Source organism: Sitodiplosis mosellana, unplaced genomic scaffold (genome assembly GCF_009176505.1).
Source record: "Sitodiplosis mosellana isolate CC-2019 unplaced genomic scaffold, AAFC_SMos_1.0 Smas_scaffold_6197, whole genome shotgun sequence".
Lineage (NCBI taxonomy): Eukaryota > Metazoa > Arthropoda > Insecta > Diptera > Cecidomyiidae > Sitodiplosis > Sitodiplosis mosellana.
Genome location: NW_022601438.1, coordinates 6,610,807 through 6,624,418, shown reverse-complemented (window position 1 = coordinate 6,624,418; position 13,612 = coordinate 6,610,807). Strand labels below are relative to the sequence as shown.

At 36.0% G+C, this 13,612-nt stretch overlaps 2 protein-coding genes across 13 annotated transcripts; one reads left to right on the top strand and one right to left on the bottom strand.

Annotated features, from left to right (window-relative positions):
• Nucleotides 1–4,583: 4,583 nt before the first annotated feature.
• Nucleotides 4,584–5,949, bottom strand: LOC129577668 (autophagy protein 12-like). Of its 5 annotated transcripts, none has more exons than XM_055465113.1 (5): nt 5,803–5,949; nt 5,561–5,627; nt 5,249–5,505; nt 5,016–5,152; nt 4,584–4,891 (listed from the first exon to the last, which is right to left on the bottom strand). In XM_055465113.1, exons 3-5 carry the CDS (start codon nt 5,370–5,372, stop codon nt 4,769–4,771), a joined length of 384 nt encoding a protein of 127 aa, XP_055321088.1. In that variant the 5' UTR covers nt 5,373–5,505; nt 5,561–5,627; nt 5,803–5,949; the 3' UTR covers nt 4,584–4,768. The 5 variants fall into 5 exon arrangements, with proteins under 5 accessions (XP_055321088.1, XP_055321087.1, XP_055321085.1 ...); XM_055465112.1 differs by having other exon boundaries at nt 5,249–5,502; XM_055465110.1 differs by having other exon boundaries at nt 5,249–5,473.
• Nucleotides 5,950–5,960: 11 nt separating this feature from the next.
• On the top strand, nt 5,961–11,697 carry LOC129577667 (rho GTPase-activating protein 68F). 8 transcript variants are annotated; one of them, XM_055465101.1, is made up of 8 exons: nt 5,961–6,855; nt 7,055–7,448; nt 7,704–7,829; nt 8,661–8,779; nt 9,132–9,277; nt 9,481–9,798; nt 9,918–10,303; nt 10,490–11,697. In XM_055465101.1, the coding sequence occupies exons 2-8, from the start codon at nt 7,403–7,405 to the stop codon at nt 10,798–10,800; spliced, it is 1,452 nt and encodes a 483-aa protein (XP_055321076.1). In that variant the 5' UTR covers nt 5,961–6,855; nt 7,055–7,402; the 3' UTR covers nt 10,801–11,697. The 8 variants fall into 8 exon arrangements, with proteins under 8 accessions (XP_055321076.1, XP_055321079.1, XP_055321080.1 ...); XM_055465104.1 differs by having other exon boundaries at nt 6,033–6,875; XM_055465105.1 differs by having other exon boundaries at nt 6,062–6,442.
• Nucleotides 11,698–13,612: the final 1,915 nt, after the last annotated feature.

Sequence of the window (13,612 nt, the reverse complement as noted above, 5' to 3'; positions counted from 1 at the left end):
TCAGAACCGTGCGAGAAGATATTAGTATCACCAACCAGATGGCGACACAAAAAACATCCAATTTAGTACATCTGTCAAAAAGCACGAAAATACCTGAAGTTCTTTAATGATTTGGTTAACTTCATGTATTTGTAGTTTTGTTTTGTTTCTTTCTCTTTTTAGAATTTTTCCATCATCAAATTTGAATCTGTGGCCAAGATTTTTCGCATGTTTAGCTAAAGCCGACGAATATTTGGTTAAAGGTTTGCCGCAATCACATTTATGTTGTGCTTTTCATCCGCAATCACATTTTTTTGGCAATACAACATAAGCCAATTCAATTGGCATATCAAAAATGTATTATTTATTTATCAAACTTATTTACAGGAACAAGTTGGGGAAATAATATGCCGATTGCGTTTGGGGAAGATAAATTATTCTGGTTCACATCTCACCAAAGTTAGAAAAAGCAAAATTTGCAATCGTTGACAACTTAAAAAAATACATGCAGTTCCTAACGAAGAGGGGATTGAGATACGGCGAATGGATCTGCTGCGATTGCGTTAGAAGACCTTCTGAAGCTTCAATTTTGAAATCCTCCACCACAGCACAGTGGTTAAACGCGTGCACCGGAGCACCGGCGGTAGTGAGTTCGATTCTCTCACGGAAATCGGGGATCCGAAGGGCTGAGCAGTCAATCAAAATCAAAAACCATTCGATGTTATATGTTTGAAATCCGTTTCCGATAAACAAATCAAGGAGGTAATCGATCTCAAATTGAAATATTTTGAGGTTGATATCCACAAGTCACCTATTTCAACCGATGCACCGGGACCAACAGATTTTCCCAGCTCATCCCATTCAAGTTCAAGTGATTTAAACATCACTTCGTGAACCCTGTTCGATATTCACTTCATCTCACTTGATCATTCACATAGATTGTATTATAATTCTTTTCGATTTCGTACCATTTTCCCTCTTTTTCCTTCTACAATTTTCACAATTGTTTATGAGTCAACTGTACTTTGTAAATTGGTTTAAAAAAGTGTAATTTATGTTTTATGTATATACCGAGAGAGAAACACAGAAAACGAAGAAATGTAGCATTTAATAATTGCGTTGTGTTTGGACGGTTTGTCCTGACTATTTGGGGGAATTTTATGAATAAATAGAGTGAAAATGTTCTTTTTCTTGTATTGGTTATCATTGATTGTTTTATCAAAAGTGTTTATTCTTTCATCTAACATGGATGATCGTTTATTTCGTGTAGATGCTCATCTCCTGGTCGAGACTGGATTTTGTGTTCACCATGTATTGATCTAGCTCAGCATCTAATTGCTCTTTGGTGGCTCACGTTTCACTGCGAAAAGTAAAATGTTCAACAAAAACAAGAAGCAAATGTTCAAAAGTAAATATAAACCAATTTTCTTCAGAGATCGACCTCGTGCTGGTTGTTGTTATTGTTGTTTGCCTCGTTGAAGATTTGCTGCAAGTACCATTTTTTTCTCCTTTTTATCAATGGACGGGTTCAGTTTTGTGTGTTTCATTATATTTTGTCACGGTTTAGTACCATTCAGTACGCCGTTTAGTACGATGTACAGTCTCCTGGGATTGTCAGGAACCATTAGAAATACACCAGAACCATTTTTGTAGTTTTAGTACAATTCAGTACACTTTCGTACATATTAGTACATTTTAGTACGGTGCGCTGTGGAGCTCTGATGAAGTACTATTACTTTGCCTCAGAGACCAGTGTCGTATGTGTAACATCTGAGGACAAATATGCAAAGGTATTGAAAAAAATATGAAAGTTGTACACATAAAATAAGGAAAAAATAACGGTAAATCCAAAAGATGCAAATGTTTGTACTGAAATGAGATGTACTGAACCCAGGCTATCCTCAGGATACAAAAAATCGACACAATATTCATATTCCTCAAAGCACAGTAAAAGAAAAGTTCCATTTTCCCATCAATTTTTGCCAATACCTATATTTTCACGAAGGGGGACCCGGGAGGGTCACCATATACATGGCTAGAAAGGTATTCACGAGTACTATATTTTTGCCCTAGTGACTAATGCCCTACCTCCTATAGGTACGGAGCATTGACCTTCGGTAGCCACATGAGATTTTCATATCCTCCCTATACATACGCCGATTTTGGGGGGATCCGAGGGGGAGCGACACCTATACTATACTGTTTTGGAAAGGTGGCGACATAAACTATTTAATGCCATATGAGCGGATCGATTCCTTGAGTATTCCATAAAGTCGAGTTGTTCCAAAGTTAGTTCACTGGAGAGTTTGTCGTGGACGGCGTGACTTGTTTGCTAATATTGTTTGGCAAATATTACACCGAGATCTATGGCATTTACAACCTGTGCTTCTCTGCCATAAGAACCAATGTATTTGACGTGATAGTGAGTAGCGGTGGCGCCTAAATAGGGTCTGCGGCAAGTTTAGGAACTATCAATACTTCTTGTTGTTGCGAAATTCATGACAACAACAACAAGTATTGATAGTTCTTAAAAATGCCGCAAATTGCTAATAAATCTTATTTAGGCGCCACCGCTATCTTGCACCGGCCAAAAGTATAGGTTGGGCATTCATCGCTTTTGCATCCACAATTGGCGTCGCACTTCGTCCATTTGTCGTCGTGTTTTCCATACCTTGACATTTGTGTAGCTTTGTCATTGTTTTGCATGTTGCACACATAATACAAAACGCTAAGACATATAAGTCTTCTATGCAGATGATAACATCAGTATGGGTTTCAATCAAACATTTAACAATTCGTTTAACATCCGACCGAATGGATCAGCCATCGCTAACAGAACGATGCTCGCCACTACTCTCAATTCGTGTCAAAAGTTTAGAAGAGGAAAATTCAAATTTCACCGGCTCATCGTCGCGTCGGTTTTAACCCTTTATCACATTTCGGTTCCTAAAGTAACCAGATACGCCAGACGCTATAGCTAAAAAAAAACCACTGAATATTTTTACATTCTTGTTTGGAAACAAATGTAGGGAAATGAACTAGCTTACATTTGATACTTTACAGGCTACAATCGGCTGGCTGAATGGAACGTTTTTTCTGTTCATGTACTGCTGTAAAAAAAAGTGAAATTATAGCAGAACTCCACATTTTTCCTCCTCTTATCTTGTGGGTTTGTTCATTCTTTTCAATTGTCAAATTAGGACTCGTAGGACCAAAACACATCAATTTAACTTTCTGCATCATTAGTTTTATGAAATTTAATTTTTTCAAGCTTTTATAGTGATTTGACACTTTTGACTCTTTTCCGGTTTTCTCGACAAATACGCAATTTTTCAAAAATCTAAGTATGAGGTTTTTCTCTATTTATCGTGGCACAAAACATATATCAAAATGATTCAAAAACAAAAAATTGTGCATCAAAGGGGAGCTCACTCTCGCTCTCCCGTAAACTCTAACAAATTGTGTACATGGTTTTGATTGTGTACATTGGTCGTGAGACATTTTCTTCTTTCTTACAGCATTCTGTTATTGGTGTTGCTGTTGTTGCTGCTGCTGCTCTCGCTGTTGCTATTTGCCAAATGAACGCAACGTCCTATCGCAATAGCCATGCAAACATTGCCGTTTTTTTATTGGTTATGCTATTGTTGGCTCCTAAAAAAATTCTCTCACTTATTATGAACAAGTTTAGTGCGACATGTAACGCTTTTTCTGTAGTGTCTGTGTGTGTGTATGTAGTGTGTTTGCGCGCAATTTTATTCTTTTAACGATTCGCCTGTTGCGAACCAACCAATAAATGCGATTGTGCGATGTGCGAATATGCGGACACACGTCAAAAGATATAACGCAATGCCTGTGTGCCGCTAGCAATGGGACAGCCAATAATATAAGAAACCGAGATACATCCCAATCCAATGGAGTACAATTTTTATTTTTTGCGTTTCATGCCATCGCACAATACGACTTTTCACTATATAGTGAATAAATTGTTCATCATCACCACTGCACACCATGTCTTATGATGTGCAAGCAAACAAAAACAATAGTCAAGGACATAAACTATGAATTGTATTAAGTTCTGATTGCGCCTTGATTAATTTGACATGGACAATTAGTTGATGCATTTGACAGAAGACTGGTTTTATAATGGTAGTAGGTTCGGATTTGGCATTATTTTAGATATTTTGTCAATAATTCACACAGAAATCTCAATAAATATCCTGAAAAACACCATTTTCAATAATTCAAGGAAGGGCTATTTGCTTTCAATTTCTTTCCAAGCACACTTTTTGATATGTGTATACCTTAGACGTCATTCAAATGCATCTAACACATACACAAACGATTACAATTTGCATGGTTATGATTCATGTCACAGCTTCCCTTATGCAAAATGAAAATGTCGACTTAGAAAATGTTCAGCTTTTTTGGCAGCATAAAAATCATTGAAATATCAAACCCGATTGATTTGTCCGTACATAAATGGTCATGAATTAAAATATCGTATGCATTCACTGCACTCACTTCAATCAGAGCCATCACAATAAACAATTGGCAATTTGTTTGACTCTTCTCGAGGCCGAAACGTAAGAGTGAAAGACAAGCGCTTGCATTATACAAAAACTGACATATTTTCATATATTTTGCGATTCTTAGAAATTAAATGGCTAAATGACAATTATCTTAGCATTTCTCACAGAATGGAAACGAATAAAGAGAATTAATTTTAAATTATAAATGTAAAATGTTGGATGTATATGGGTTGGTTGATTTGGATAAAATGGCGCCGATACTAGCCCCACGCCGGGCTTTTCGAGTAGTGTAATATCAGTTTTCCATTTGTTCCATAACAATCGTACAAATTTTTTATGGTTTGATCCGGGGCCGGAGCAAATGTTTGATTCACATAAACAAACTGAAAAAAAATGGAGAAAGAGAAAAAGTAAAAATAAGAACGATCCCAAACATTAGAATCCATACAATGGAAATGAAACAAAAAACAAACATCGGGCGAATTGGTGGAAGTGGGTCAAACTTACGATTTTTTCTTCTGCATCCAATTTGAAATAACTATGTAGCCAGTATAAAATGTAACTAACACGTTTCTCTGCATTCAAACTCCATTTATTTTTGTTTATAATGGGTGCACTTCCGGTGGGCTTTAGCAAAATTTCCACTGGAACAAGTCCAAAAGAAAATATTAGTTGCAAATAATTGGTTGGCCGCAAACGGATTGGTTGCAGTGATGAATAAACAAATGAATCATGCAAACCTTTTTCAACTTTGGCTTTGCCGTCGGCCGTTGTTGTTTTGGTGCTGGGTGTTGATTGTGGATTCAGTGATAAATCACTAATCGATGGCAAACTCTCCCGACCTGTTTCAGTGTCTTCGGACATCGTAAATTCCCTACGCAGTGAGTATGTCCGTTTGTGATGGATATGTGTGTAGCACTCTCAATCAGCGAATGTCAGGCGATGTGATAAGTCGAAGGATAAAACTAGAATTTAGCAAACAAAACAGGACACACTACTAAATTTGTGTTGGCCTTTACATAAGAAAATAAGACTCATAAACAAATACATACACTTTTTGACATTTGCTACCGCGACTCCTCTGTACTCAAATGTATGTGCGCATTTCAATCACTCAAACTGTGTGACACGAATGAAATAGACAGAAAGAAAAGAGAGCAATAATTCGTTAAAATTGGTCGTTATCCATGTTTGGTGGCCTTAAAAAAAACAGTGCACCAAATTAAATATTTATTCGGGTGAGAAAATACGAATGGAAACATGGATTTTTCGGGTGAATTTTCGATGCGTTTACCTAATTCAGCTGATCGTTTTCGACACTATAGATGTATGTCGTGAATTCGAATCAAAACAATCCAGTTTTCCACTGTTACCGACATTTTTGACAGTTCAAACACATACTGCTGTCGTTCTACTCCCTTTTTTCGCTCTGTTGCATACACATACAGGCACACGCACTCACACACAAACACAAGCCATCAACTACGACTGGCTCTGCTCCGTTCGTACAATACAGCAGTCATCAATCATATTTGATATTCAATACGCTACGATGGTGGCGGTTGTGTGAGTGCGTTGTGTCAAAGCAGCAGCACTAGCAGCACTAGACAACAGTAACACATATTATTTACTTTGTTGATACATTTCATACGTACTGAAATTGATCTCGCTCACACAGTGAATTTTAACGACAGAAAATGACGTCAATTCATTTGTTATTTTTCATTTAATTTTATTCTCGGCATTCGGTTTCATTTCACACTGGAAGTATCAATGTGTACAACAGGCCAATCAACACATTTGACAAAAGGCGCGACAAAACAAGAGAGAGAGAGAGAAAAAAAAATTACACGAAGAAATCAACTAAACGCATTTGAAGGACAGCAAAGTGAAGAGAAAAAAAACTAATAAGTTTCACAGGAGTAATTGGTTGTGTATGAAATTGTGTGTGTTTTAATTTGTGTTTCTCAATTGTTTGAAAAATTTTTCTCGTTTTGCCGTGCAAAAACGGTGGAAAAATCACACACAATAAGTGACACACAGTGTGTGTATTCGTATGTTGAATGGCGTCAAAAGTGAATCAAAGCATTTCAATCAACAGTGTGATGACGATTCAATTGCACTCCAACTATCAAATGAATGTGTACATTTCTTGAAAATCGAAAATAAATAAACAACATCGCAAAGCTCTTGATACATATGTAAAATTCACAATTCATTCCATTTTCCCCCCATGTAAAAACAGAGGATAGAGGAGATTTTTTGTTTCTTCTGTGTTTTTTTTTTGGTTCAGTGTATTGTGTGTGTGGTGATCCGACAAAAGTGATTTTTGCGTTGAATAATAATTGTGAGTGCGTGTGCGGGGTCGTGAGTATATTTGTAAATTCGCGGTTGCAACACACACATTTCACATCGTCGAGCTATTTTGTTGATTCGTGTTACCGATTGTTTTGTGTGTATATCATAAAAAATAATAATTTCTTCTTCTTCTTCTTTATTTCGTTTTCATTTCGATCCACTTTACCTCACACAAATCTGAATCGCAGTTTGAAAAACCTCAACAAAAGGCACATATAATCGAATCAAATTGAAGGAGAAGACGAAAACACACACACACTCTGATTTCGAATTATTTTAGCGGTAGAAAGTGAAAACTCGACTGTGGCTAATGATAATTACGGCACGGATTTTCAGTATAAATTCATTGTGATCGGTTTTGGTGAGTGTATGTCGTTTCGATTTTTATGTGTTATTGTTATTGCTGCTGCTGCTGTTGAGGAGCAATTTATACGTCACAACGACCGATCGCCCATTCAGTTGGTTGGTTGGTCGCGAGAAAATCGCGCTTGACTTACGGAAAACAACAACACCGTACACACAGACAGAGAAATACAATGGATCCGTCAAGATCACAGAATCGTGGCAGTAACTATTTACCTGGTAAGATACGCTATTTGCATTTTTCTCAACAAAACTACTGAAATATTCATTTTGGTGTGCAATTTCGTTTTATTCAATTCAACTCCCTCATTATATATACCGTTTTGGTAGTGAGCGTGCGGGTGTTTGAGCGCTCGCGCGCGTTCGGTCAATGCACATAAGTGTTTAGTGTTTTATGCATGAAAATTCTCGATGTTCGACCCAAAGACAAGAGGTGCTATTAAATGTTAATCTCTATGCATGTGCTCATTGCAGGTCCGGCTATCAATCCAATAATAAATGACGGCGATGAACCACTGCCCAGCTTATCCGATTGGCATGATCATGAGCCGAATTTGGAGTTCGATGACACTGAACTGACCCATCCAGCCACAACGAACGGTAAATATATATGCCATCATTAGTTTTTTTCAGCCGCGCTTAGCTTCTGCTGCTCATTTTTTTTTCTTCATCTTTTTTTTCACTACATTTTGAACCGTGAATTGCCTTGTGTGTGCCTTTTTTCTGCATACTCGGCTCTATTTCACTTGTGTATCTTTGTGAACCGTAATGTATGTGTGTTTTCGTTTTGTACATCACTGTTGTTCGCGTGTTCACAGTTTGCGGATCTGCTAAATGCTGTTATTGTTGCTATGTTTTTCAGCGTTTAATCAAGCACTAAGTTGCTGTCTTCATTTTGTGTCAAGTTGTTTTTAACATTATTACGATAACAATAATACCGAGATAATAAAATTCAATGAAATTTGATAAAAAGGCCATTTTTTTTGTTTGTTTCGTGAATTATCTACACGCAGAATAATATCCAAATCAACGCTTCTCGATCCAAAATTCACCGAATACAAAATTAAATTGTTCAACTTAATTCACGGGGATCATTTTCAATAGAAATAGATAGGTCCATTGTTGAATCATTTGTACGCCCATTAAACAAGCCAAATATCCCAATTACGACTGGATTACTTCATTTTTTTTTCGTTCATTATTTCTAGAGTTATCACACTGGGCACGAATCAAGCCATTGATAACACGTATTTTTTTTAAGATTCTTGAATTGTTTGCATAGTTTGGAGAAAGAGAAAAAACCCCCCAAAAAAAACCTTTTTTACTTAATTCTCTGTGTGTTTTTTTAATCTTTTATCAATGGAATTCCTGCAAACGCATATGCTGGTAACTCAACTAAATGGCAATCCTTGTGGCAAACACCACATTCAGCCGACACATATGACTTAGATAATGATGATTTCAACACGGAAGAATTGGAAGAGGCGGTCGCCGACATTCAAGATACACTCGGGGCTGACAATTATGAAGATCAATTACCACAGCCTGAGGTGAGTATATTCATGTTACATACATCAATTACACCAACCGAATAATTTGTGTGGAATCAATGGTATTTTAACACGGTAAACTACATTCGCACAATTCGGATTTGATTGCATTAATTATTAACGTGACCATCCGTACGGATTTTTCGGTCTGCCTACGGATTTATTTTCGTGTTCCATTTTGTACTGATTTTTGAAAATTTTCGTACGGATTTTCTTCTTGATGTCCAGATTTATACGGATTTGTCAGATAAAATTGGCCTATTCGTAGGGAATTTGACATCAGAAGAGCTGGTCACCCTATCATTAATTGCACTTTAAAAAAAGAAATAACACGTTAATACTTTCGATACAGGCGGATGAGCTGACAGCCTCGTTGAATTACTCAAAATTGAAGTTTATCGATTATTTCGGCACCGACAAACAGGGTCAACACATATTCGCCATTTATGCATGCCGTCTGCCCGAGCGTCAAGAGCTTAACGGACACATTTTTATCGAGTTAGTATTGAATGAACCGCAATCGATTGAATACGTCGTTTGATTGAATCTGAAACGTGAAATTCTTGCAATATTTTACGGTGGTTGTGCCTGCGCGAGGCAGGAAATGTGCAATATTCGATTTAGTTTAATATAACAGCTCACATAATTTTATTGACATTTCAAGTTCCGCATTTTTCATTTCTCGTTCGGCTTTCTATTAGGTTTATTATTACTCAAATGAAACCATATGTGCACGACGACTACGTCATTGTTTATTTTCATCAGGGATTAAAAGAAGCCAATAAGCCGTCAATTCAATTTTTGTGGAATTCATACCGTGAACTGGATCGTAATTTTCGGAAAAATCTCAAGCGATTGTATGTGGTGCATCCAACGTGGACCATTAAAGTGGTGTGGAATTTTTTCAAGCCATTTATTAGCGAAAAATTCAAAAATAAGCTCGTTTACATTGCCAATTTGGATCAATTAGCGCCAGCACTCGGTATACCAAATCTCAAGCTACCCGACAGCATTCGAGAGTATGTGGACACACGTCTTTGTTTGTTTGCGTGCTTATTTCTTTCTTTCATTCTATCTCTTCATCTCTTTCATCATTGTACATAATCATACTAAAAAGGAATAAATCACTCTTCAACAGATTCGATGATAAATTCCGAACGGGAGGTAAAACGACAGCCAATTCAACGGCCAGAAATCAGAATATACCAAAAACCACTCAATTCGGTGTTACGCTGAAATTCATCAATGAAAATAGTCCATGCTTGAATTATATTCCGCCCATCGTGCGGAAATGTGTTGATTCGCTGTCCATAACCGGTGTAATCGATACAGAGGGTTTATTCCGACGATCCGGCATACAAAATGTCATCGATGATATCATTAAACGTGTCAATGCTGGCGAAACGATCGATTTTAAAGACGTCGATACGCACGCAATTGCCGGACTGCTTAAGAAATTTTTACGAGAACTTCAAGAACCGCTGCTCACGTTTGAGCTCTACGATGAGATTGTTAGTTTTCTAGGTAATGTAATGAAGAAAAAAAACGATGGAATTATTTTAAATGATTTCAAAGATTATTTTATTTGTTTTTTTTTTTTAAATATTTTCTTCATTCATTTTGATTTTTCTTTCAATTCCAACAAAATTTATTCACTCAATTTTTGTTCAAAAAAAAAATTCAAATTTAATAATTGTCTCCGTCTTACAGAATGGCCCAAAGAAGAGCGTTCACGCAATGTAAAGCAAATGTTGCGTGAAAAATTGCCGGTGGAAAACTATGAGCTGTTCAAGTATTTGATCGAATTTCTGGTGAAGGTGGAAGAGTGCAAGGATTTGAATAAGATGACCTCATCGAATTTGGCCATTGTGTTTGGACCGAATTTTGTGTGGGGCAAAGAGAACCAAATGTCAATGCAGGAAATTGGACCAATCAATGCATTCATCGATTTTATACTTCAGAACCATCGTGACATCTACTTTGTTGATATCAATAAAAAAGAGACCGTGCAAATGGATTAGCAATGGTTTTATGAAAATGATCATCAATCGAAATAATGTCCACACTAAAAGCACTCAAAACACATACACATCACATCAACCGAAACGAGAATTTTTTTTGATATAAATAGAGAGAGAAAGAGATAAATCAGAACTTAGATGAAATATATAGGTGCGGGCACAATTTGCCGCCAATATGAAATATCAACAAGCAATTCCAATGAGAAACAGTTCAGATTAATTACGTTTTGTTGTTATTTTTCTACAGATTTTTTTTTAAGAACGAAATAGATAAACACATTTAATACACAATATATCAGGGCAATACACTTTCGTTTTTTCCCTGTTGATGAAACCGAAGAAGAAGAAGAAGAAGAAAAAATTTAACAAAACAAAAACTAAAAACAAAGTCTAACATTTAAGTGGGACATTTTTTGTGAAAAAATTCCCGTCATCAAGTACCTAATTGAAAACATTTTCATTTTTTTTAAAACAAAGAGAGATGCAAAACTCAATACTGAAACTAAAGAGAGATAGAAAGAGCGGTAATGCGAGAGTAGCGTTTAGTTAAATGATAATGGAATTTTAGATGTAAAATGACATTTAAGATATAGATGAATTATATATTATATGAAACTCACCAAATGCATAGAAAACGATAGGAAAAGAAAATTTGATGAAATTAACTGATGATACAAATTGTTGCAATTTGATCGATTTAATGAAATTGTAATTCTACTACTCGAGAATGAAACAACCGAAAATGGAAGAAAGGAGGAAAGCGAGAGATTAATAACATATTTCACACCGCCACACACACACACACTGAGAAAAAAAAGCAGAAACCTTAAAAATCAATGTATGATAGCAAGAAAGTAGATAAGAAGCAATTAAATTATTATTTTTTTTATGTTTTAATTGTCAATTTTATTTCTTCAACTTTTTCTTCCACTTTTTCTCTCCTAACTTATACAACAAAACTATCTGGATCCAATTTTGATGAGAAAGATGATGCACACAAAGAAAAATTCTTAATTATTGAAAAAAACTGAATTTTAACACCACCGGAATTTATTCCATTTAAACGATAGGTCCATAATTTTCCCCAAATATTGTTGGTAATAACCACTTTTTTTAAAGAAAACCAAACTGTTGCACCACATCAGAGATGTGTGATAAAAGAAAAAAAAAACAAGAAAAAAATACAAGCTACAAGTGCCCGTTACATTTAAACAAACTAAAATGAAATTAATGTGTCAATAAAACCAATGAAAAATTATCACAACGAACAGTGAATTTAAATCTATTTCAATTAAAATAAAAAAAACAACAAAAAAGTAATTGAAAACAATGCGTTTTATTTTGAATTTCGAGAAAAAAGATTTTTTTTTCAACTTCAGAGGAAAAAAAATGTTTTTTTCTTCAAAAGATTCAGGTTTTTATTTAAAAAAAAAATCGTAACAGAAACAAGATCCAGAAAAGTGGTGTGATCATAACTGAGATGCAAGCGTTTTTTTTTCTTTTGAAGTCAAAAAGGCGTCTTTGGCATTCACGAATGGTTGAATCAAGCACGGTGCTCAAAAAATTAATGAAACATCTGATAAGAGATAATAAATGGTTGAAATTGCATTTGTGCTAAGCGTTCGAGTGTCATTATATAAGTGGATGTATAAATGAAAAAGAGTTGTAAGGCCAGTGAGAAAAACCAAACAACTGATGCAAGTACGTAAGTACAGTAACGGCAAGTGAATGATGATAGCTCAATTTGATGCACTTAAACGATTTCTTTATTTGATGTCTTTTTTATCTGGCTGTTTGCTGGCTGGTTGTTTTGTCAGTCGTGTCTTGTCATTACGAATACATCCACGATAGCGATAGAAAAAGTCTGTGTAAATACGAGAGTGTCATTGAGAGTGCGACGAAAATTGGTGTGCAATCAGTTGCAGCATAGAATGCAATGTGGTTCAAAACCGAACAGAGAGAACACAGCTTGACGCACACATATCCATAACGACCAATTATGTGTAAAGAATGGACCGTTTACTGCGAATGCGCGAACTCAATTTACACTGGCCTGTGAATGCAACTTAACCATCTTCAAACTTTGTGTGTTTCTCATTTCTGTGCGGCTCTCGGTAATTGGCATTTGCCGTTGAAAACACACCGAAAAAGAAGCGGGGAAGAATGGAGTGAATGCAATCAGAGAGCAAGAGAGGGATACACATACACGGTAAAAAACATAAACCGCTATCGTCCCAAATATGCATTAATCGCTGGCTACCAATATCGTTCCATTTATCGTTCCTTTTTTGATATCTTTTTTCTGTTGCGGTTAAAATAAAAACAATCACATGAATATCGTAATTTCAGATAAAGATTGATAAAAAATCACACGATTTGATAAGATTCAATTGACGCAAAACAAGTGAAAGAGAAAAACACACCAACCGATGCACAATTTAAAATCAGTGCAGAGATGAAAAAAATGGTGTTTGTGACAAGATTTTGGCATAAATGTGCACCGACATTCAATTAAAGAGACCATGTAGTCGCGGAATCAGTGGTTCGCGAGAAAGCGAACAGTATGCAATCGTATAAGATGCAACAATAACATGGATATAATCAATTCACAGTGCACAACACATACAGCTGAATTGCAATCTCATTTCTTTCTTCTGTTTTTTTTTACTTCTCCCTCTGTTGGGCCACGGTTTCCTTGTTCACTATACACAGCAATGAAGCACACGCATGCATTGACACAAAACGACTTGAACGTTGATCAAATACACATTGGAGAGGAGCGAGAGAGCGCGCACGGCATTTATTTATATAA

Excerpts from the sequence above, each read along its gene's own strand:
- LOC129577668 (XM_055465113.1), bottom strand. The coding sequence starts at position 5,372 with ATGTCCGAAGACACTGAAACAGGTCGGGAGAGTTTGCCATCGATTAGT. Across the intron at positions 5,153-5,248 it reads CAAAGCCAAAGTTGAAAAAG|TGGAAATTTTGCTAAAGCCC; the intron begins GTTTGCATGATT and ends GACTTGTTCCAG. Across the intron at positions 4,892-5,015 it reads TGGATGCAGAAGAAAAAATC|TTTGTTTATGTGAATCAAAC; the intron begins GTAAGTTTGACC and ends ATTTTTTTTCAG.
- LOC129577667 (XM_055465101.1), top strand. The coding sequence starts at position 7,403 with ATGGATCCGTCAAGATCACAGAATCGTGGCAGTAACTATTTACCTG. Across the intron at positions 9,278-9,480 it reads AACGGACACATTTTTATCGA|GTTTATTATTACTCAAATGA; the intron begins GTTAGTATTGAA and ends GCTTTCTATTAG. Across the intron at positions 9,799-9,917 it reads CTACCCGACAGCATTCGAGA|ATTCGATGATAAATTCCGAA; the intron begins GTATGTGGACAC and ends ACTCTTCAACAG.